This window comes from Pleurodeles waltl, chromosome 8 (assembly GCF_031143425.1).
Source record: "Pleurodeles waltl isolate 20211129_DDA chromosome 8, aPleWal1.hap1.20221129, whole genome shotgun sequence".
NCBI lineage: Eukaryota > Metazoa > Chordata > Amphibia > Caudata > Salamandridae > Pleurodeles > Pleurodeles waltl.
Window position 1 is genome coordinate 1301447181 of NC_090447.1, and position 16032 is coordinate 1301463212.

The 16032-nt window shown below is 40.5% G+C and overlaps 1 protein-coding gene across 1 annotated transcript in view; it reads left to right on the forward strand.

Moving 5' to 3' along the window:
* The first annotated feature begins 255 nt into the window (after positions 1-255).
* XPO4 (exportin 4) overlaps positions 256-16032 on the forward strand; it is a 517538-nt gene continuing 501761 nt past the window's right edge. Inside the window, exon 1 of the mRNA XM_069202267.1 lies at positions 256-456. Coding sequence (XP_069058368.1) covers positions 388-456 — 69 coding nt within the window. The 5' untranslated portion in view covers positions 256-387. The remainder of the gene's footprint in view (positions 457-16032) is intronic.

Genomic DNA, 16032 nt, shown 5'->3' on the forward strand with positions numbered 1-16032 from the left:
TTCCTACTCCCGCAAGTTCAGGTATGAGAACAGGTCACTCCAAGAAAGCCTTTCCCTCTCTCATAAAGACCCACCCATATGTGTCAAACTCCGCCTCTTGCCCAAGTTGATTCCGCCTCTTCCCCGTGAGGCTCCTCCCCTTCCGCTGCAAAGTCTTCCCTTGCCCTGAAAGCCTCGCCTCTTCCTTAGTTGTATACGCCCCCCAAGCTACTCCCTTAAGACCCGCCCCTTTCGCGGGGACCCGCCCCTTCCTCCCCAGGTCCCGCCCCTTCACCCGGCGGCGGGCCCCTCGGCTGCAGAGTGCTGCCTGGCCCTCCCTAGCTCTGCGGAGCGCCGCTTTATCCCATGATGCAGCATGGCGAGGCGGCGCGTCACTGAGCCCAGACCATGATGGCGGCGGTGGCGGGCGCTGCAGAAGTGATCGCCCAGCTGGAGACCGCGGCCAAAGTCCTCATGGTGAGGAGTAGGCTATGACAAACTCTGGGATGGGAGGAAGGTGTGGGCAGCGCGACACTGGGAATGTAGGGGCAGTGGAACCTGTAGGTAACCCATCAGAGAGCCTGATAGACTCTCCAGGCCGGGGTCCATTTACTCCCTCCAGGAGGATTTGGTCATTGACCATGTGTTAGTGTTGTAATGTACTGCTTCCGCTTTTTTCCCTTCAAAACGTCCCCCTTCCGGGGTGCTGGTTTATAGGCGCATGGGCCAGCGCTTCAACAGACCGAAAAGCTTCTATGCGCTGTCTGCTCAGTAGAGTTGTGTGCTCTTATGAGATAATTCCCCCCCCCCCTGTGTACCCTAACAATCACAATGAGTTTATTCTCTGACGCTCTTGCAACAACTTCCTTGGTCATTAATGCTTCTGTCACAGGATTAGGATTGAGTTGTGCGTTTTTGCTAAAAGCTTTGGCAAGTCTCAAATAGTTTTACTTCTACTCCCTAAACAGCATCCCCTTTCACGCACACCATTTGGTTCATAAGTGATCACTTTCTGCCTAAATTCTTCCTCCATGATGTTGCCAGATGTTGGCATGCATACTTTACTCTGAGTGCATGCGCTCGTCAATGTGCTTGTTCTGTACACCGCTTGACGCAATCAGTTTGCAGGAGCTGTGCGCTGACGCTGTTTGGAAATGGAGATGATGCTTCCTGGTCCCAGTGGCTGCCCCATACTTTCGATAATTTTGCCCTTCGTGTGGGATCTTTAGGCTTTCTTTTGCTGTGGAATCTTTTGGTGAAGGGACCCGCAGTGGGCAGGACGATCACAGTAATTGTGTACCCTAGAAATGCTGTAGGTGAAATTATTTTGTCAAAGTGGGATCACTCGCCTAGGAGCGTCTTATGAAGTATACTTTGACAATAATTCAGCACTTGTATGTCAAATAAGAGATAGCAGCTTCTTCAATGCACACGTTGGATACCAATGTTAGTTGTATTTGTATAGCGTTACTACACCTTTGTGGGGTGCTGTAGTACTTATCCACACAGATAGCAAACTACACCCTGTGTGTGTTTTGAAGGACGATATTTCTATTTGAGCCTGTGTGTAAAGTGTTTCTTGTGTATGGTGACCACTGAGGTGCATTTATTTTGTAAATGGGACACAGCACCTGTTGGTATGATAGGTAAGGAGGGTATGTGACAGATTAATAACCAATTGTAATTGTAGTAAAGGCCAAACATATAAGCAGCTACAGAGCACCAGTGTGGCCAAAAAGGCAGCATGACGCTCTGTGTGTGAGTACCAAAAAAGTGAAGTCTCAAGAATGTATATGGCAGTGTGCGCCATAGTGTGATAGTGTTGAATGAGTAAAAGGATGTAAAAAAGCCAAGAATTGGAAAAGATGATACGAGTAGTAGACTGCACTTTTTTTTTGAAGGGTAGAGTACTGCCTACTGTTTAAGAAATGGAGTTCGGGAACGTTACATTATCTATGACTCTAGTTTTATTTTGCTTTTTGAGTTGAGGGCAGGGTTTTCAGGCACAAAAGCATTTGTCTGTTAACACTTCAATCCTTAATAAGTAAACTTACAAGGGGACGCCTATAGGTCGATGAATCTTTTGTTTAAGGTGTTCTTACCATAGTTTCGGTACAGAGACAATAATCAATGCATTATAATGAATGCACAAAAATCATTAGTCAAATCAATAATCAATGGAGTTAGTAAATTTCACACCATGGCTCTTCAACCATGAATAACCACACCTTTAATTATAAGTTTAGTAAGTTTATTTCCCTTATATTAACAATGCTAAGTCAGGGATCTTAATCATCAACTTCAAATCAAACTATTTAATAATGCTTGTTAGTCAACGAGTCACATAAAACATGATCTAATCAAAGCTTGAATCAAAAGACATTCCAAGGCATCAACACAAAACATTAGTAAAACCCACTTCAGCAAGGCTATGATGTTCATAAGGTTCAGCAAAATAGTTCATCAACCATTTGTCTCTACAATTCGTCAGTTGTCATGTGAATAACCTCAACTAACCCAGATTAGCATCAGCACGTGAATCTTCATGCAAAACGATTTAGAACACACATTTTGAAACATCTACCTAAAGAAAGTATTTAGAAAGCGCAGTTGATACCTAGAAAGAAAAGGCATACAAATGCAATTCAGTTATTGTCATATCTACATATCCACAGTATGGGTCAGCAGCAGAATCAGTCTTCGTCCTCAGGTCATCAATCGATCAGCAAAACACCAGGCTCTCAGTCAGAGAGTATGAGCCCAATGACAGAATCTCAAATCTCTTCTCCCATGTATTGCTTCACAAATCAGAATAATGTCTCCTGTCTCTTTCCTCTGTCACATTGTTATATCAAAGTAACCCAAACCATCCCCCAATTTCCAATTGGTCAATTAATCGTATGTTATTACTCTGCCCAATAATGTCCATATGCCAAATCTGTGAATTTTTATATTTCACGTGTCGTTGATTGGTCTGCTTTACGATGTTCTAATCATCTGACTCGTCAGGCATCAATTTTGTTGCATCTTCGTCACCAGTCAGTGTCTTCATTGTTCGCGTCCTAGGAAAGTATATTTCGTACTCTTTTTACAAACAAATTGTTACTTTACAAGAGACCTCATCTCCTGTCCGTCGGTTTCCATAGAAAGTTTCTGCTAAGCATTTTATTAAAACATTGAGCATTTCAGTTAGTTCACCCTGTCAGCGTTTTTTATAAAAACACTAAGAAATACAGCTTCTGCATGAGGCCTGGCAAAACTAGGCCAAGACACTCGCTAAGTTAAGGCCTACAATTAACAAACAATAACATAATTCATAATGCTTAATATGACATATTACTACATTAATCTAATACATTTTCAATATTTAATATGCATTATTATTTATTTAGTACATTTCGTGAACACTGGTGGCCATTCTTCATGGTCACATTTTCAAACATGCACAATATTTTTCTACGTTATTCATTTTTCTACATAAGTCACTATTCAAAATACGTAAATATACATTAAACATTTCTTATTAAGACATCTGCTTCACCATATCTGATCTAGTTTCCTGCAAACAGGGTCTTAAATTGTGACCATTTAGATCAACTTTGAAGCCCCTAAGTTACTCAATGTTTCTGCTTCTTGTTTGACTTTTTTTTCACTTAGAAATTGATTTTGGGTCGTCAGCTTGCTTTAAAATGTAACTTTGATTTGGAGGTGATTTCTGGAATCGGGCATGTTTACCTTTATGAGCTATGTATATCACAGCCTTTGGGGATGGCTCACACCAGTTTTGCAACAACATGGTGCAGTTTGACCTGATTTGCTGATGAGCAGGTTTTATAAGACCAAACTCAAAACACTCCTGTTATTCAAATTTAGGCATCAAGCTGATTTAAGTTGATTTCATGAATAAATGTTGTGGGCTGCACAGATGTCAAATAACACAAGGATAGGTTGGTGGTTGTTTAGCAAAACTTTCGCTCCAAGAAAAGTTTGTGACTGTTTAATGCTTACCCAATCTCCAGAATCAAGTTGGGGATAGGAGACTGGTGAGGACAATTGGCACAACATCTGTGGTTTTCCCATTCCCCCTTTCCCAGACTGGACCCAGATGGTTACATTGCTTGTATGATCTCTTGAAGAACCGATCTTTGTTCAGGTTATGGTTTGTGTCTCAGTTATGTCTTACACTAATAAGTACTGCTGTAGCGAGACAATTTTCTTGCTTTGCTTCCACTATCTGCCCCTTCCTTTGGGACTGGTATCACACTCATGTCTGTCCTAAATAACTAATATTCTTTTCCTAATACCTCCTCTTTCTACGTTGTCATTCGCTCTCCGGTTCATTAACCCTTGATATCTATTAAAAATGCACATTTTTATGCATCCATGCCTTTTTAGGGTTGAGCCTGCGTTGCATGCGCTCGCGCATGCTTATGCAGGGAGACTCTTTTGTATTTAGAAAAGGGCTCCGAGCCCTGTCAACTTCACATCAGTGCTTTTTATTGGTTCGTGGGCTTCCCTAAGAAAATCTGCTTGCTTTCATTAGTCGAAGGCACGCATATGGCATGCCTTTTCCGGTGGCTAGCCCTCCTCGAGTGCAGCGACCAAGTACAGAAAACATGCGAGGCTCGCTGTTTTCCATCTGGCTCGTGTACTTTTTTTTCTCTAGTTTAGAGCGCAATCTCGCTTGGCAGAAGTCGAGTGCTTTACATAATTGATTTCACTTTTTCGGGTTATGTACATAAATGCACTTTTGCCCGATAGTTGAAAAGCCGGGTTAAGAGTTTACAACGCGATCAGCTCTAACATGAGCAAACGCGAGACTATTGTATTCCAAATGTTTGTTCTGAAGTGTAGCTCTATGGAAATGCAGTTTAACGGGCATGCTGAGCGCGTTATTTATGGCCTTCACAAACGTGGCTTAACAAGAATTACTGACTTCACCGACTGAACTTATCTCCTGGTAAAAGGGCGCCTTGCATCTTCGAAGCGGCACCGCAGCAGCGGAAATCAGTTACATTTTCAGACAAACTCCAGGGGGCCCTAAACATTAAGCCACAAATGAGTATCAGCCGCCAGGATCTGTCTTGTTCATGAGACACTCAGCACTGCTTAAGAAACCCTTAACTCCTACCCCCAAGCGAGCCAAGCACAACATTCTGCGAAGCAAACAGCAGCAGTCCTGGGTACTTCACGCGCAAAAAACGCACAGAGAAGTTTTATTCAGAATAAACAAATCAGAATGGACGGTTTGCTATGAACTACATCGCAACAGGAGAAAGGAATTTTGGAAATATTGCCACAATCACCTAAGAAACATACTGCTTCATGGATGTCCAGCACGAGCAGCCGCTGCTACCCCTGGTTTGAACTACCCTTGGCCTCAGAGGTCACGGCCGATGCCGTAAACACATGAATACACAAGGTTTTATATTGACTTTCTGTATTTTTGCATCCTTGCCCCACCGAAGCCGCCGACCTTACACACAGGTCAGTCAACAGAGGGCCGAGTGGGGGGTCAACTCTCTTATGTCATTTAGATCAAAGGGTCCTTGCGATAACTTCATTATCTTTTGTTCCAGCGCGATCTCGCTTGCTCTCTTTTGTTACTGCACCCCCTCTCGATCCCATCTGTCATTTCCCCTTCTTTAACTCTCTCCAGTCATTTTTCTCCCTCTTGTGACTGATTCTTGCTATATCTTTCTCTTCTCGCTGCACCCGTATTGTCACTATATTTTTGTCTTCTGCCGTCTCCTCGCTTGCTAGCAAACACTGATCACAGCTACCTCATCCTATTGTTGCTCCATCTCTCTGTTACTGCCCCTCTGTGTTCTGTCACTGTCCAACTCGTTTTCCTATCCCCAGAGCCGAATCTCTCTATTTCAATTTCCCGTACCACTCTCTCTACAGTTACAGCACTTCCTCTCTTTTGTCATTGCCATCTCTCCTATTGTTTCCTCTACACATTTCCTAGTTTCTTAAATGTCGTGTTCTCTTAACACTTTTCAAACGGAACCAAAGTTAACCGAATGAACGTCGACCTCTTGATTAAAAGGGTGGTACTTGGCACACTTGCACACGAAAGGAGCACCCCCTCCCCTCAGGCCCCTTCCGGTGCCTGTTGTATATTTAATCCTGCGCTTGGAGGCACAGTGACCGTCTCTCTTAATAAGAACTCACGATTCCATGTTGCAAACCCGCCATTCGCATTTGCACTGGAGTCACAGGACGTGCCGGCCATTTGAATTCAGCAGTAGGGCCGGTACAGAAATGGAATCAAAAATATATATTTTTATTCTACTGTTTTTTTTTTAATTGAAGAGTGTCTATTATATTTTTACGGATAGGGGATGAGCAGGTGCGACAGTTTTGGTAGGCCCTGCCATTGACACAAGGGTAAAAGAAGAGATAGCCTGAGGCACGTATTCTACTTACTGTTTTCCTGAACATTACTCAGTTGACCCCGAAAAGAGGGAAAGCACGTGGGAGGCTTTGTAAATCAGTGAAATGGCAGAGGAGAGATATTAACAGACACTATAGCTGAGAAACCAAGACCAAAAAATAAATGCGGCATTGCATGTTCTTTTGAGTGGATAGTAGAACTCATTAGCAACAGAAATGGGAACAAAAGCAGACCATGAAGTCACAAAAGATCTAGGGCAGAAACAGATTTGCAGTAGTAATGAGGGGGGAAGACCAGAGCTGGAGACCAAGCTGATGGGCTGTTGTGTAAAAGGTAGGCATGGAGTAGAAGAGTGTTAATTGTCTGATACCTCCCACCTGGCAGAACATATATCCATTTAATTTTTAGGTAGAGCGTGCAATCTTTCTGACATTTTGTAATCTTATCTGTGGGCTTTAATCCACGCCCACCGCACGTCCATCACTTTCACTCGTTTCAAAAATCCTTTGTTATCATTGGTAAATGCTTTACGTTTGTCCCTCCTTCAGGCAATTTTGTTACTCTCTTGACCATCAACATAATGGATAATTACATGTTTTCAGATAGGTTTGACTGTGAGCAAACTTCTTTTTCTTTTTGTGTCTCTCCTTCGCACTAATGCTCAAGGCAGCCATAGTGCTTTAAATTGGTTTGCTTATGTCAACTCTTTTACTTTTCATTTTCAATTTATGTGGCAAGAAAAGTCCAGTTAGGAACTTACAATGCTAATACGTCTCTAACTTGAGCAAATGCGAGACCCATTGCATTGCAAATGCTTGTTATTGTATTGGGAAGGTTTTATGTAAGCAAGCACACACCAACAGCGTTCTGGAGACTGTCCAAGTGCCTCCTCTTTAAAGCATCACTGCGTATGCCAAGGTCCTTATCTGAGACTTGTAGAGTGTCTGTCTTAGTTTTCCAATTGGACTTTAGTAAAATAGTTTTTTGTTTTATGGTTGATTTTTTTTTTCATATTTCATCAGTTTTCACAAACCTGAGTTCATACTCCAATCTTGAATACTAGTACGCAACCACTGTAGTCATGGCTTTTCGGGTGGTACCACCCATCATGTGTAGGTTGTGTGTTTATTATAAGCTATTTGCAGCAATGTATATATTGCCTTGACCTAAACAATCTTCACCCAGTGCTGGTTGCATTTCCTGTTTCCATAGATTTGGCAACATCAGCAGTGTATACATTCCAATCTGTGTAGTTCTATTTTCTGTACAGTGTGAAACATTAGTTTTATTATATATGTCTGGAGTCCAGGTTGAGATTTGGATGCGCAATGAAATATGACTAAATTTTGTGGCAAATTAACATCCCCCGGGACTGAACTCTGATTTTGTCCACTTACATTGTGACTTTCATAGTGGTATGATATTTTGGTGCAGCAAAAATTGATATATTGACTTGGGGGTTGTTCGACAATTGAGTAGGTGTTGGAACATACATGGGTATTCTGAATGGTTATGTAAAATTAGTTTTGGTAGAATAATTAGGTTTTTTACCACAGTTCATTTAGGGGATTTATTTGAGTATTGAACTCCCCTTGAGTGACAGCAAATATTTTACTGCGTTTCAACACTTGATTCTGTATGTACATGGGACACAGACTTTAGTTTTTCATTTTAGTTTTAACAGATGCACTGACCGATGTCTGCAGTTTAAATGTTATCTCCCTTCTGAATTTTGGCATATATTTTTGTATGTGGAGGTACCTGGAAGTACCTATGGCAGTACACGGAGTGCGATCCCAAGTCCTGATACTTGTCCGAGTTGTAATCAAATTTCAGAATCTATTGTACATTTTATGTTTATATGCCCTGCTTATTTGATTGCGCGACGGAAGTGGTTACGACCTGTGTGCAGTAATATGGGGGTAAGACATTGTATTGTTGCCTTAAGGATCATGATGAGGGAAACTTCTCTCCCTCTATCTTGTGCGGTTAGCAAGTATATTGTAGCTGCTTGGCATATACGTACTAAATTTCTGGGGAAATAATGATGATGAGGACCAAATTATTAAAAAAAAAAAAAAAAAAGTGTTTTAGTTGCTAAATTTTAACTACACACCTAGACTGAAATAAAACCCCATGTTTATTTTAAATGTTAGGTATTAGGGGGTTAGGTGCTTTTTCTAAGGAAAATAATTTTATGTGTTTTAAGGCCAAAATATGTTTTTATCTTATTCTTATCCTTTTTAACTTAATTTCTATTTCCTTTTTCTTTCAATTGTTGGTTGTTTTGCTTTTATGGTTGAAAGTAACCGAATAAAGCTATGTGTTGATGATGAGTTCGATTGTACTGTAAGAAAATGTTTTGAAAAATTCAGTGCTGATGATGAATATATGTATTCTATTTCCGTATATTTCATCTTACTTCTAGGAGCCCTTAAAAAATAATATAATTTTTTTTTCTTTCACCGTTGTTGACTGAGACCTCCATTAGGAACAAATGCTCTTTGTTAGAACTTCTAACATTTGTTAGATGATGCATTCGAAGTGTAGCTGTTTAACTGTTTACAATTTTGAAGAAAATCAGTCAAGTTTTTATGCACTTGAAACGTGCAGAAGTACTTTGCTTTACACGTTGCCTCTAGTTGGGCTCTATGCGCAGATGTTTGTCATTGAAGAAGATTTTGCAGGCATCCAGAATATTCACATGATTGGGGAAAAGAAAACAGGTAGCAGTGAAGAGATAGGTGTTTGCAGCAGAATGAATGAAGGATCTGAGTTTTTTTTAAAGTGCAAAGAGCTGCCCCCAAGGGCGCCCTGGCACTGTATTTCTGCAGATGGGCATGATAAGTCCATGAATAAATGCAAGTGGAACTGGAGGGGGGTGGTGGTTAGGGCAGAGAGTAGAGTTATTGAAAAGTATATCCTTACTTTCTTTCCTACACATGGGACCCCGAATTTTATCTTGACTTGTCCATAGAGCTCTATACTGCCATCTTTTTTCTTTTTAATGTTCTTATTAGGCCTGTCAGCTTCATACTGCATCTGTTTTCATGTTTGTGAACGATGGAACATCTCAATGGTTTGGTGGGGGGGTGGTGGAGGGAGGGGAGCAGGGAATCTAATTCTCTTTCCAGCAGTTAAGGTGCCCATTAGCTTAACTTTGGAAAGAAGGAGGCTGTGCTTGAAGGCGATCTTCTTAACCTTTAGTTCTCTTATTTCTGTGTGGCAGAGATGCGTGCCGTAAACCAGGCTCCACTGTTAAGAATCTAGGGATTACATTTTACGTGGATCAATTTAATATAAGTATTACAAATTTAAAGCATTTTTAAAAAATGTTGCTTTGTTAGTAATATTTGAATTTCCAGACTATAGCTGTTGGCTTTTCTTTATTCTGCCTTATCCGCCAGTGCTGGAAATGTTGTGTTTTGTATAATAAATTTCAGTTCCTAATGTAAGACAAAACACTTAATCAGTCTTCCTTATAAGAAAGAATCCACTATAAATTGGGTTAATAAATTACCCCTGAAGAGCGATTAATAGGAAAACTATATCAAAAATATTATTTTGAAAGATTGACGCTTGTTTTTTGTGATGATGTACCCAGGTTGAAGGCAGTCCTATGTATTTTTGTGGCGAATTTTTTTTTTTTAATTTGATTTTTTAAAAATGTTTAATTTTAAGCGCCCTTGGACAGTTTTATCTGATGATGGTGGAGTTCGGAAAGACAGCTGTTTTCATTACTATTGTGTCAAGGTTTGCCCATAGTAGTGCCTGCTGTTTGGGTTTACCCCAAATTGTTGCTCAAACTGTGCAAGTCCGTTCAGAACTTTGTGTCTGGAATTACTTATGGGGCCCCCAGGTCTAGCTGTGATATAATCTTGCTTTATTTGAGGCAAGGTTCTTTTACAAAATTGTGTGGCATGATTTTCTATGTTTGGCTCTGTTTGTGTGTGTTTTTGATATATTGTCTAGTGATAGTGCTTTAAATATCTGTCCCCGCCTCACTGTGTTTGAAATAAAATATTTCTAAATACATTCCACCTCCCTCACTCCAGTGATTTTAAATTATTCAAGGTACAGTGCTTCACTGCAAACGAATTGAGGGAGTGTAGGCTTTATTTGTTTGCTCCAACTCTCTGGAACTGTTTCCACTTTTATCAAAAAGTTCCAAATCTTTAGTTTCTAAATTTAATTTAAATCCGTTTTGTTTCACAACATTAGCTGCTTAATATGATGTCACGATCTCTGCCCATTATGTTTCTTATTGAACAAAACCCAGGGCCAGTGCAGTGTATTGGCCCTAGAGTTAGCTTTACCCAATAAGAGCACCACCAAATAATGATAATCTTCAGTTAGAGCTTTTCTTAGTTTGCAGGGCTGCTTAAGAGTGGTTGCATTATTCTGCACAATGTTTCAATTTTTAAACCAGACTGGAGTAGTTCTCTAGATTTAAAGCAAGCTTTTCCTTAAAAATAGACACTGGAATGTTGATTGACTCCTTTGACTTCTTGAGTGAGTTTCAGTGGGCTTTGAGGTTCAATAGCCTTAGCGTGCAAACTGAAGTCTGAACACCTCCTTCTCTGCAATAAGAGACCAGCCACTCCTTTCTTAATGCGCTACTCCAAAAGTATTTAGACACTTAAAACACAGAAGCTAGTGTAAGTACCCCTTGCAAATACAGAGTCAAGTTTCTGAATCTCAAAACTGTCATCTAAATGTGGCAATATTATCTCACAGTATTGTATCAATGTATGATTTAAAATAACACAATTAAAAATATATATATATATATATATTATATATATGAGAAGAGGAGAAGATGTGTGTTGGGGGATGGAGTGGAGAAGGGGAAAGGGCAGCGTGAGATTTCAACTAGTGGAAAACAAATGATCAGGTATAGAAAGTGATCTGTGAGATCATGAGAAGCCTCATCCTGTTGAAAAAGTTGTGGCTTCTTCTCGGTAAACTTGGTTAGTTGCTGCCCCCGCATCATATGCGGATATTATCAGTTGGTTAGTCCTTCTCTGTAACACAGACCCCCCCTTAGCTGAGCCCGTTTTTGTTGGCTTTTAGGTCTCTGTACACCTCACCACTGCTAACCAGTGCTTGCGCTATCTCCCTATAACATGGTAAATTTGGCTTCCACTTGGTTGACACATTTTATTTACTTCCCTAGTATATAATACTACATGTGCCAAAGGCCTATAATTAAAATGCTAGTAGTGTCTCCTTGTGCGACTCAGTAATGAAGCCCTTTAAAACCTATCTCAAGCGTTCCATTGCAGCCTGTAGTTCAGTTTTAAACTATTTAGACGTGGCAAAATAAACCATTTGCGAGGCCTGAGCCTTCCATTTTAATACATACTATTGACCTCTAAGGTAGGCCCTAAAAGCTCATGGGCCAGGGTGCATTGTATTAAAAAGTAGGACATGTCTCGGCAGTGAACATCTCCTGAAATCATTTTTTTTTTTTTTTTTGCTGTTTTAAGGCTTAACTCTCCCATTGACTAACACTGGGTTACCTTATTCCATCGAATAAGTTTTAAATTTGGATTAGAAGCAGAACTATAATGTTTATACTTAAATTAATTGTAATTTAAGTTCCTCTTGTGAAGCCAGGTTTCAAATTACAGTTCTAAAAATGGCACTTAGAAAGTTGGCATTTTCTTCTAACCTTTTGTGCCATACGCCAGTATCCTGGCTCGCATGACTGTGAATGGCTCTGCCTTTGGGGGTTGTGTCCTTCCAGACAGTAGCACAGTGGCGGCTTACGTGTGACAGGAGGGGCCATCCTAGCAGGATGACTGGGGAGGAGGTGTACCCAGCCCCAATTGCACATCAAAGGGCACAGGCACACATTTTTCACCCCACAAATAGTCTGGAGCCTTGACAAAGCCAGAACTTTCCAGATGTAGGGGTAGGACAGAGAGCACCCCTCACACACAGTGGCACAAGTTGTAAATATCAGAACTCCCCAGCCTCACACACAAGAACATAAGGTACAACTCCCAGTGAGCCAAGCTTAGTCTTGTGTCTTGCTCGTTGTCGACCCGAACTTGTAACTTTGTCCCAGTCCCGTGCACCCAGGTAGGCTCAGTTGGCACTTAAACATTTAAATTCAATATCTCTGGTTGTACTGGTTGTATTTTAGTCGTTCTGGTATCATTGTATGTATTAATAAAAAACTTTTTTTTTGTTTTTTTTTGTAACTTGGTGTGTTTTAATTTTATTACTGTTTGTTGACTTGATCATAATGTGAAGTTTCAGACCGAATTATTGGCTTATATTTCTATTACTTTCTTTATTCATACCCTAATGATTACCATATTATGACCCATTCTCTTTCCTTTAACTAACTGTTTTGTATACACCTTGCTTGAGATACTCCCTCCTGTGCTACTCAATTATTGGGAGCTATGCTGCTATGCAACTATGGTTTTGGGAAATGGTTTTCAGCCACTTCATGGATCACACATTGACAGCCTGATTAAGGAATTGTATGAGCGAGATGACTGGTGATATGTGTGTCCGCTTAAATAGTGTCGGCACTTATTATAGAAGATAGAAAGTACCTCATTGCATTAAAACCTTCTTGATGAACTAGCCAGCAATTAGGCCTGCTCATAGGAGAGGATGAGGACGGAATCTGCATGTTTTCATACTGCATCTGTCCGGTGAAGTCTCATTCCCACTGAAACAAAAGGTTCAAAAGAGGGGGTGTAGACAGACCTCTAGAGCTAGTCCCAGGAGGGTCTGCCAGTTGAAGTTTTGGAAGAAAGGGACTTGGCAGTTCAGGGCAGAGCGTAGGCTCCCAGAGCAGGTCTGTCTTTCAACAGACTGTTTGATGGCACATTTAGGAAATTCCCAAAATGTTGGGTGGGGGAGGTTGGGGCAGGGAGTGAGAGCAACAGAAATCAGGCTCCTTAACAATTGGAAAAGAAACCACTCCTGGTGGTGAAGCACGCCGGAAGGAGCAAAAAACACAACCTACTCCATGCAGTGAATGGTTACAAGTATTAATAATGTCATTGTAAGATGGCACCATCCTTGGTGATTTTTTAAGGGTGTTGCATTGGTTTATTATGTCATATTTATGCGGTCATTAATATGATGACTGCCTAACAAGGGCACTAGGCCTTCTTTCTGATACTACTATACGTTTTTGGTATATTTAGGACTATTGTGGTTCTAGCAATCAGGGTTCGCTAGTGGTATGTATCACTAGGAGTGTTTTACCATAGATATTCCCACCTGCTGTTAGGGATATTTGTAAAATCATGTGTAGCATTGAGTAGTATGTGTGTGGGTCCTTCTGTAAGTAAAAGCACTGTCTGGCCCTGATTTATTGGGTGTTGCTTGTTTTGTGTCTGCAAACAGGAGTACTAGTCCACACCACCTTCTGAGTAGGCATTAGACTACTCTGTATCTCTAACTTAACCAATATTTCCACATATTTGAGGAAAATGTTTAAGGTTCATCATACATCATGTGTTATTGTTGTCCTTGGGACATGCTGGGTTGATGCAAAACCAACTTTATTCCCTCTGTTTCAATGTGCTTATTCCCTTGGCCTTTCCTCTTTGAGATTATCAGCCTTGGCACAACTACTGAGGCACCCTGAGCTGAAGTTGGTAAACTAAAAGAATGATTATCACAGACCACAGACTTTTTCTTGCTATAACCAAGGGCTCCTCTGGAAAATGAAATAGAGGGCCATCTGCAGTTACAGTTGTCACTTTTAGCTTATTCAAGTGGTGACATTTGGTTGAGCCTTTGCTTTGTTATTCTGTTTCCCAAAATACCATGCCAGGAGTTCTTCTGCCCTGCAAATGGTTTTACCTTCCCTATGTGGTTTTTACCTTTGTAGTGCTTTCTATTATACAGTTTTAAATTTACTGTGCTGGGATTTCTCAACTTCTTTCTTTTATGGCAGATGGGCCTTTTAACCTCAGCAAGTATCAAAGTTCACTCATTACTGCAAGCTTTCTTGAAGGAGAATTTTCTATTGGGTCTGGAATATCCTAGTGGACAGATTGCTGCAAATGTTGCTGTAGCAAGATGTTCATGACCTCTTCAGCTACTGAACCAAGTTCATGCCCAGCCCATGCACAGGAGAAGAAATAGCCTGAAACGAATTCATGTCTGTCACCATTGCAAGAGGTGGTCACACTGGTTTAAGCATTTTCCATACTTGGTTGAAGGTAGACATTTTTTATATGGTGCTGTTCCCACTAATGGCTTGCTTTTTCATGAGGCATAATGTGAATCACTGCAATTATGATTTTGTAGTGATGCTTTCCAGACTTGTCTGCCACAAAAATCACCAAGGAAACAATTATCAAGTTAAGGGCTGCATAGACACACAGGTTCAGTTAGGTCTTTTCTCTCCTCCCGACTCCTTTCACAGTTCCATCTGAAACTGTTCAAGACCCTACCTGTTGTCAAAAATTGTCTATTTCTTCTGAAATAAAACTGATGCCCCAAAAAATCGGAGTCCTGTTAATTGCTCTTTACTGGTTCTTTGGCACAAACATAGTCATCCTCCCGGGCGGTAGTCTTATAATGCCCCGTTACCTCCATCAGAAAACATCATTTTCCTTGCATTCTACTTGGAAAGAATCCTTATTTCTGTAACGCTTGTGTTATGTTTAAGTATGTAATGTTTTGTTTTATTTCTGCCAGTTGCGAATTTTAACACAATTTCCATGAAAGTCATCTTCTGATATGCATGAATACTGTGAGTAGCTGAAATTTGGCCATTTAACCTTTGCAGAGTGTAGAGCATTGCGTCATGCTTGGATGCAGCATTTTGAATATCTTAAGATCTGTTTCAGATATAGCCAGTCGGTTTTATTAATCTGTTAACCATGCAGCAGGTAGTAGATTACGCAGAAAATTAGTATTTATGTGAAAATATTATATGGCGGTGAAATTGTGCATGAATTGGATGGAAAGTAATTTGTCTGCAGTTGACATTGCCTTACTCTGGTGACTGTTAGGGTGGACCGAATGTATGGTATTACTATGTCTTACTTTTGTTTTCCATTTAATAGCGCCTCTTTGAGACTGCATTTCTCTTTCAGTTAGTTGTAACCAATACATGGTGCAAGCCAGTTTACTGTATTCTGCCAAACTCATTATATACAGTCACTTAATCTTTGAGTTGTTGTCGAAGCGAGGCAAAGTTATCCCACAGAGACCGTGAAACTGAAAGAGTAGAGTAGGACTAAGTACAAACCAAGCACCTCTTTGAAATTCCTGTTGTGCCAGGGGAACAATATTTGTGTTCATTGTAATAAATGTCATAAATATTGGTGTAGGGAGCCTGTTAATACATTTCTCTAAAACTAAGTCACACCTGTTAGTTGGTTGCACAAATAATTTTTAGAATTTTTAGGGAAGCCGTCTAAGAAGTGCATGTTCCATATACAGTAATGTAAAATTTCCTAGTTTCAATTCTGTTACGGAGGCAAGGATTATGCTTTACTTTCTTCACTTCTATTCAACAGCAGTTATATTTAACATGTATGAAAAAACTTCAAATCCCACGAATCATAGGGTAACAGGAAACCATGAGTCCATTCTATCAGCATGTAAGAGCCCTTTCGTAGCCTCTAGTTGACTTTTCTTCCCCCTCTTTCTTTGTGCAAGAT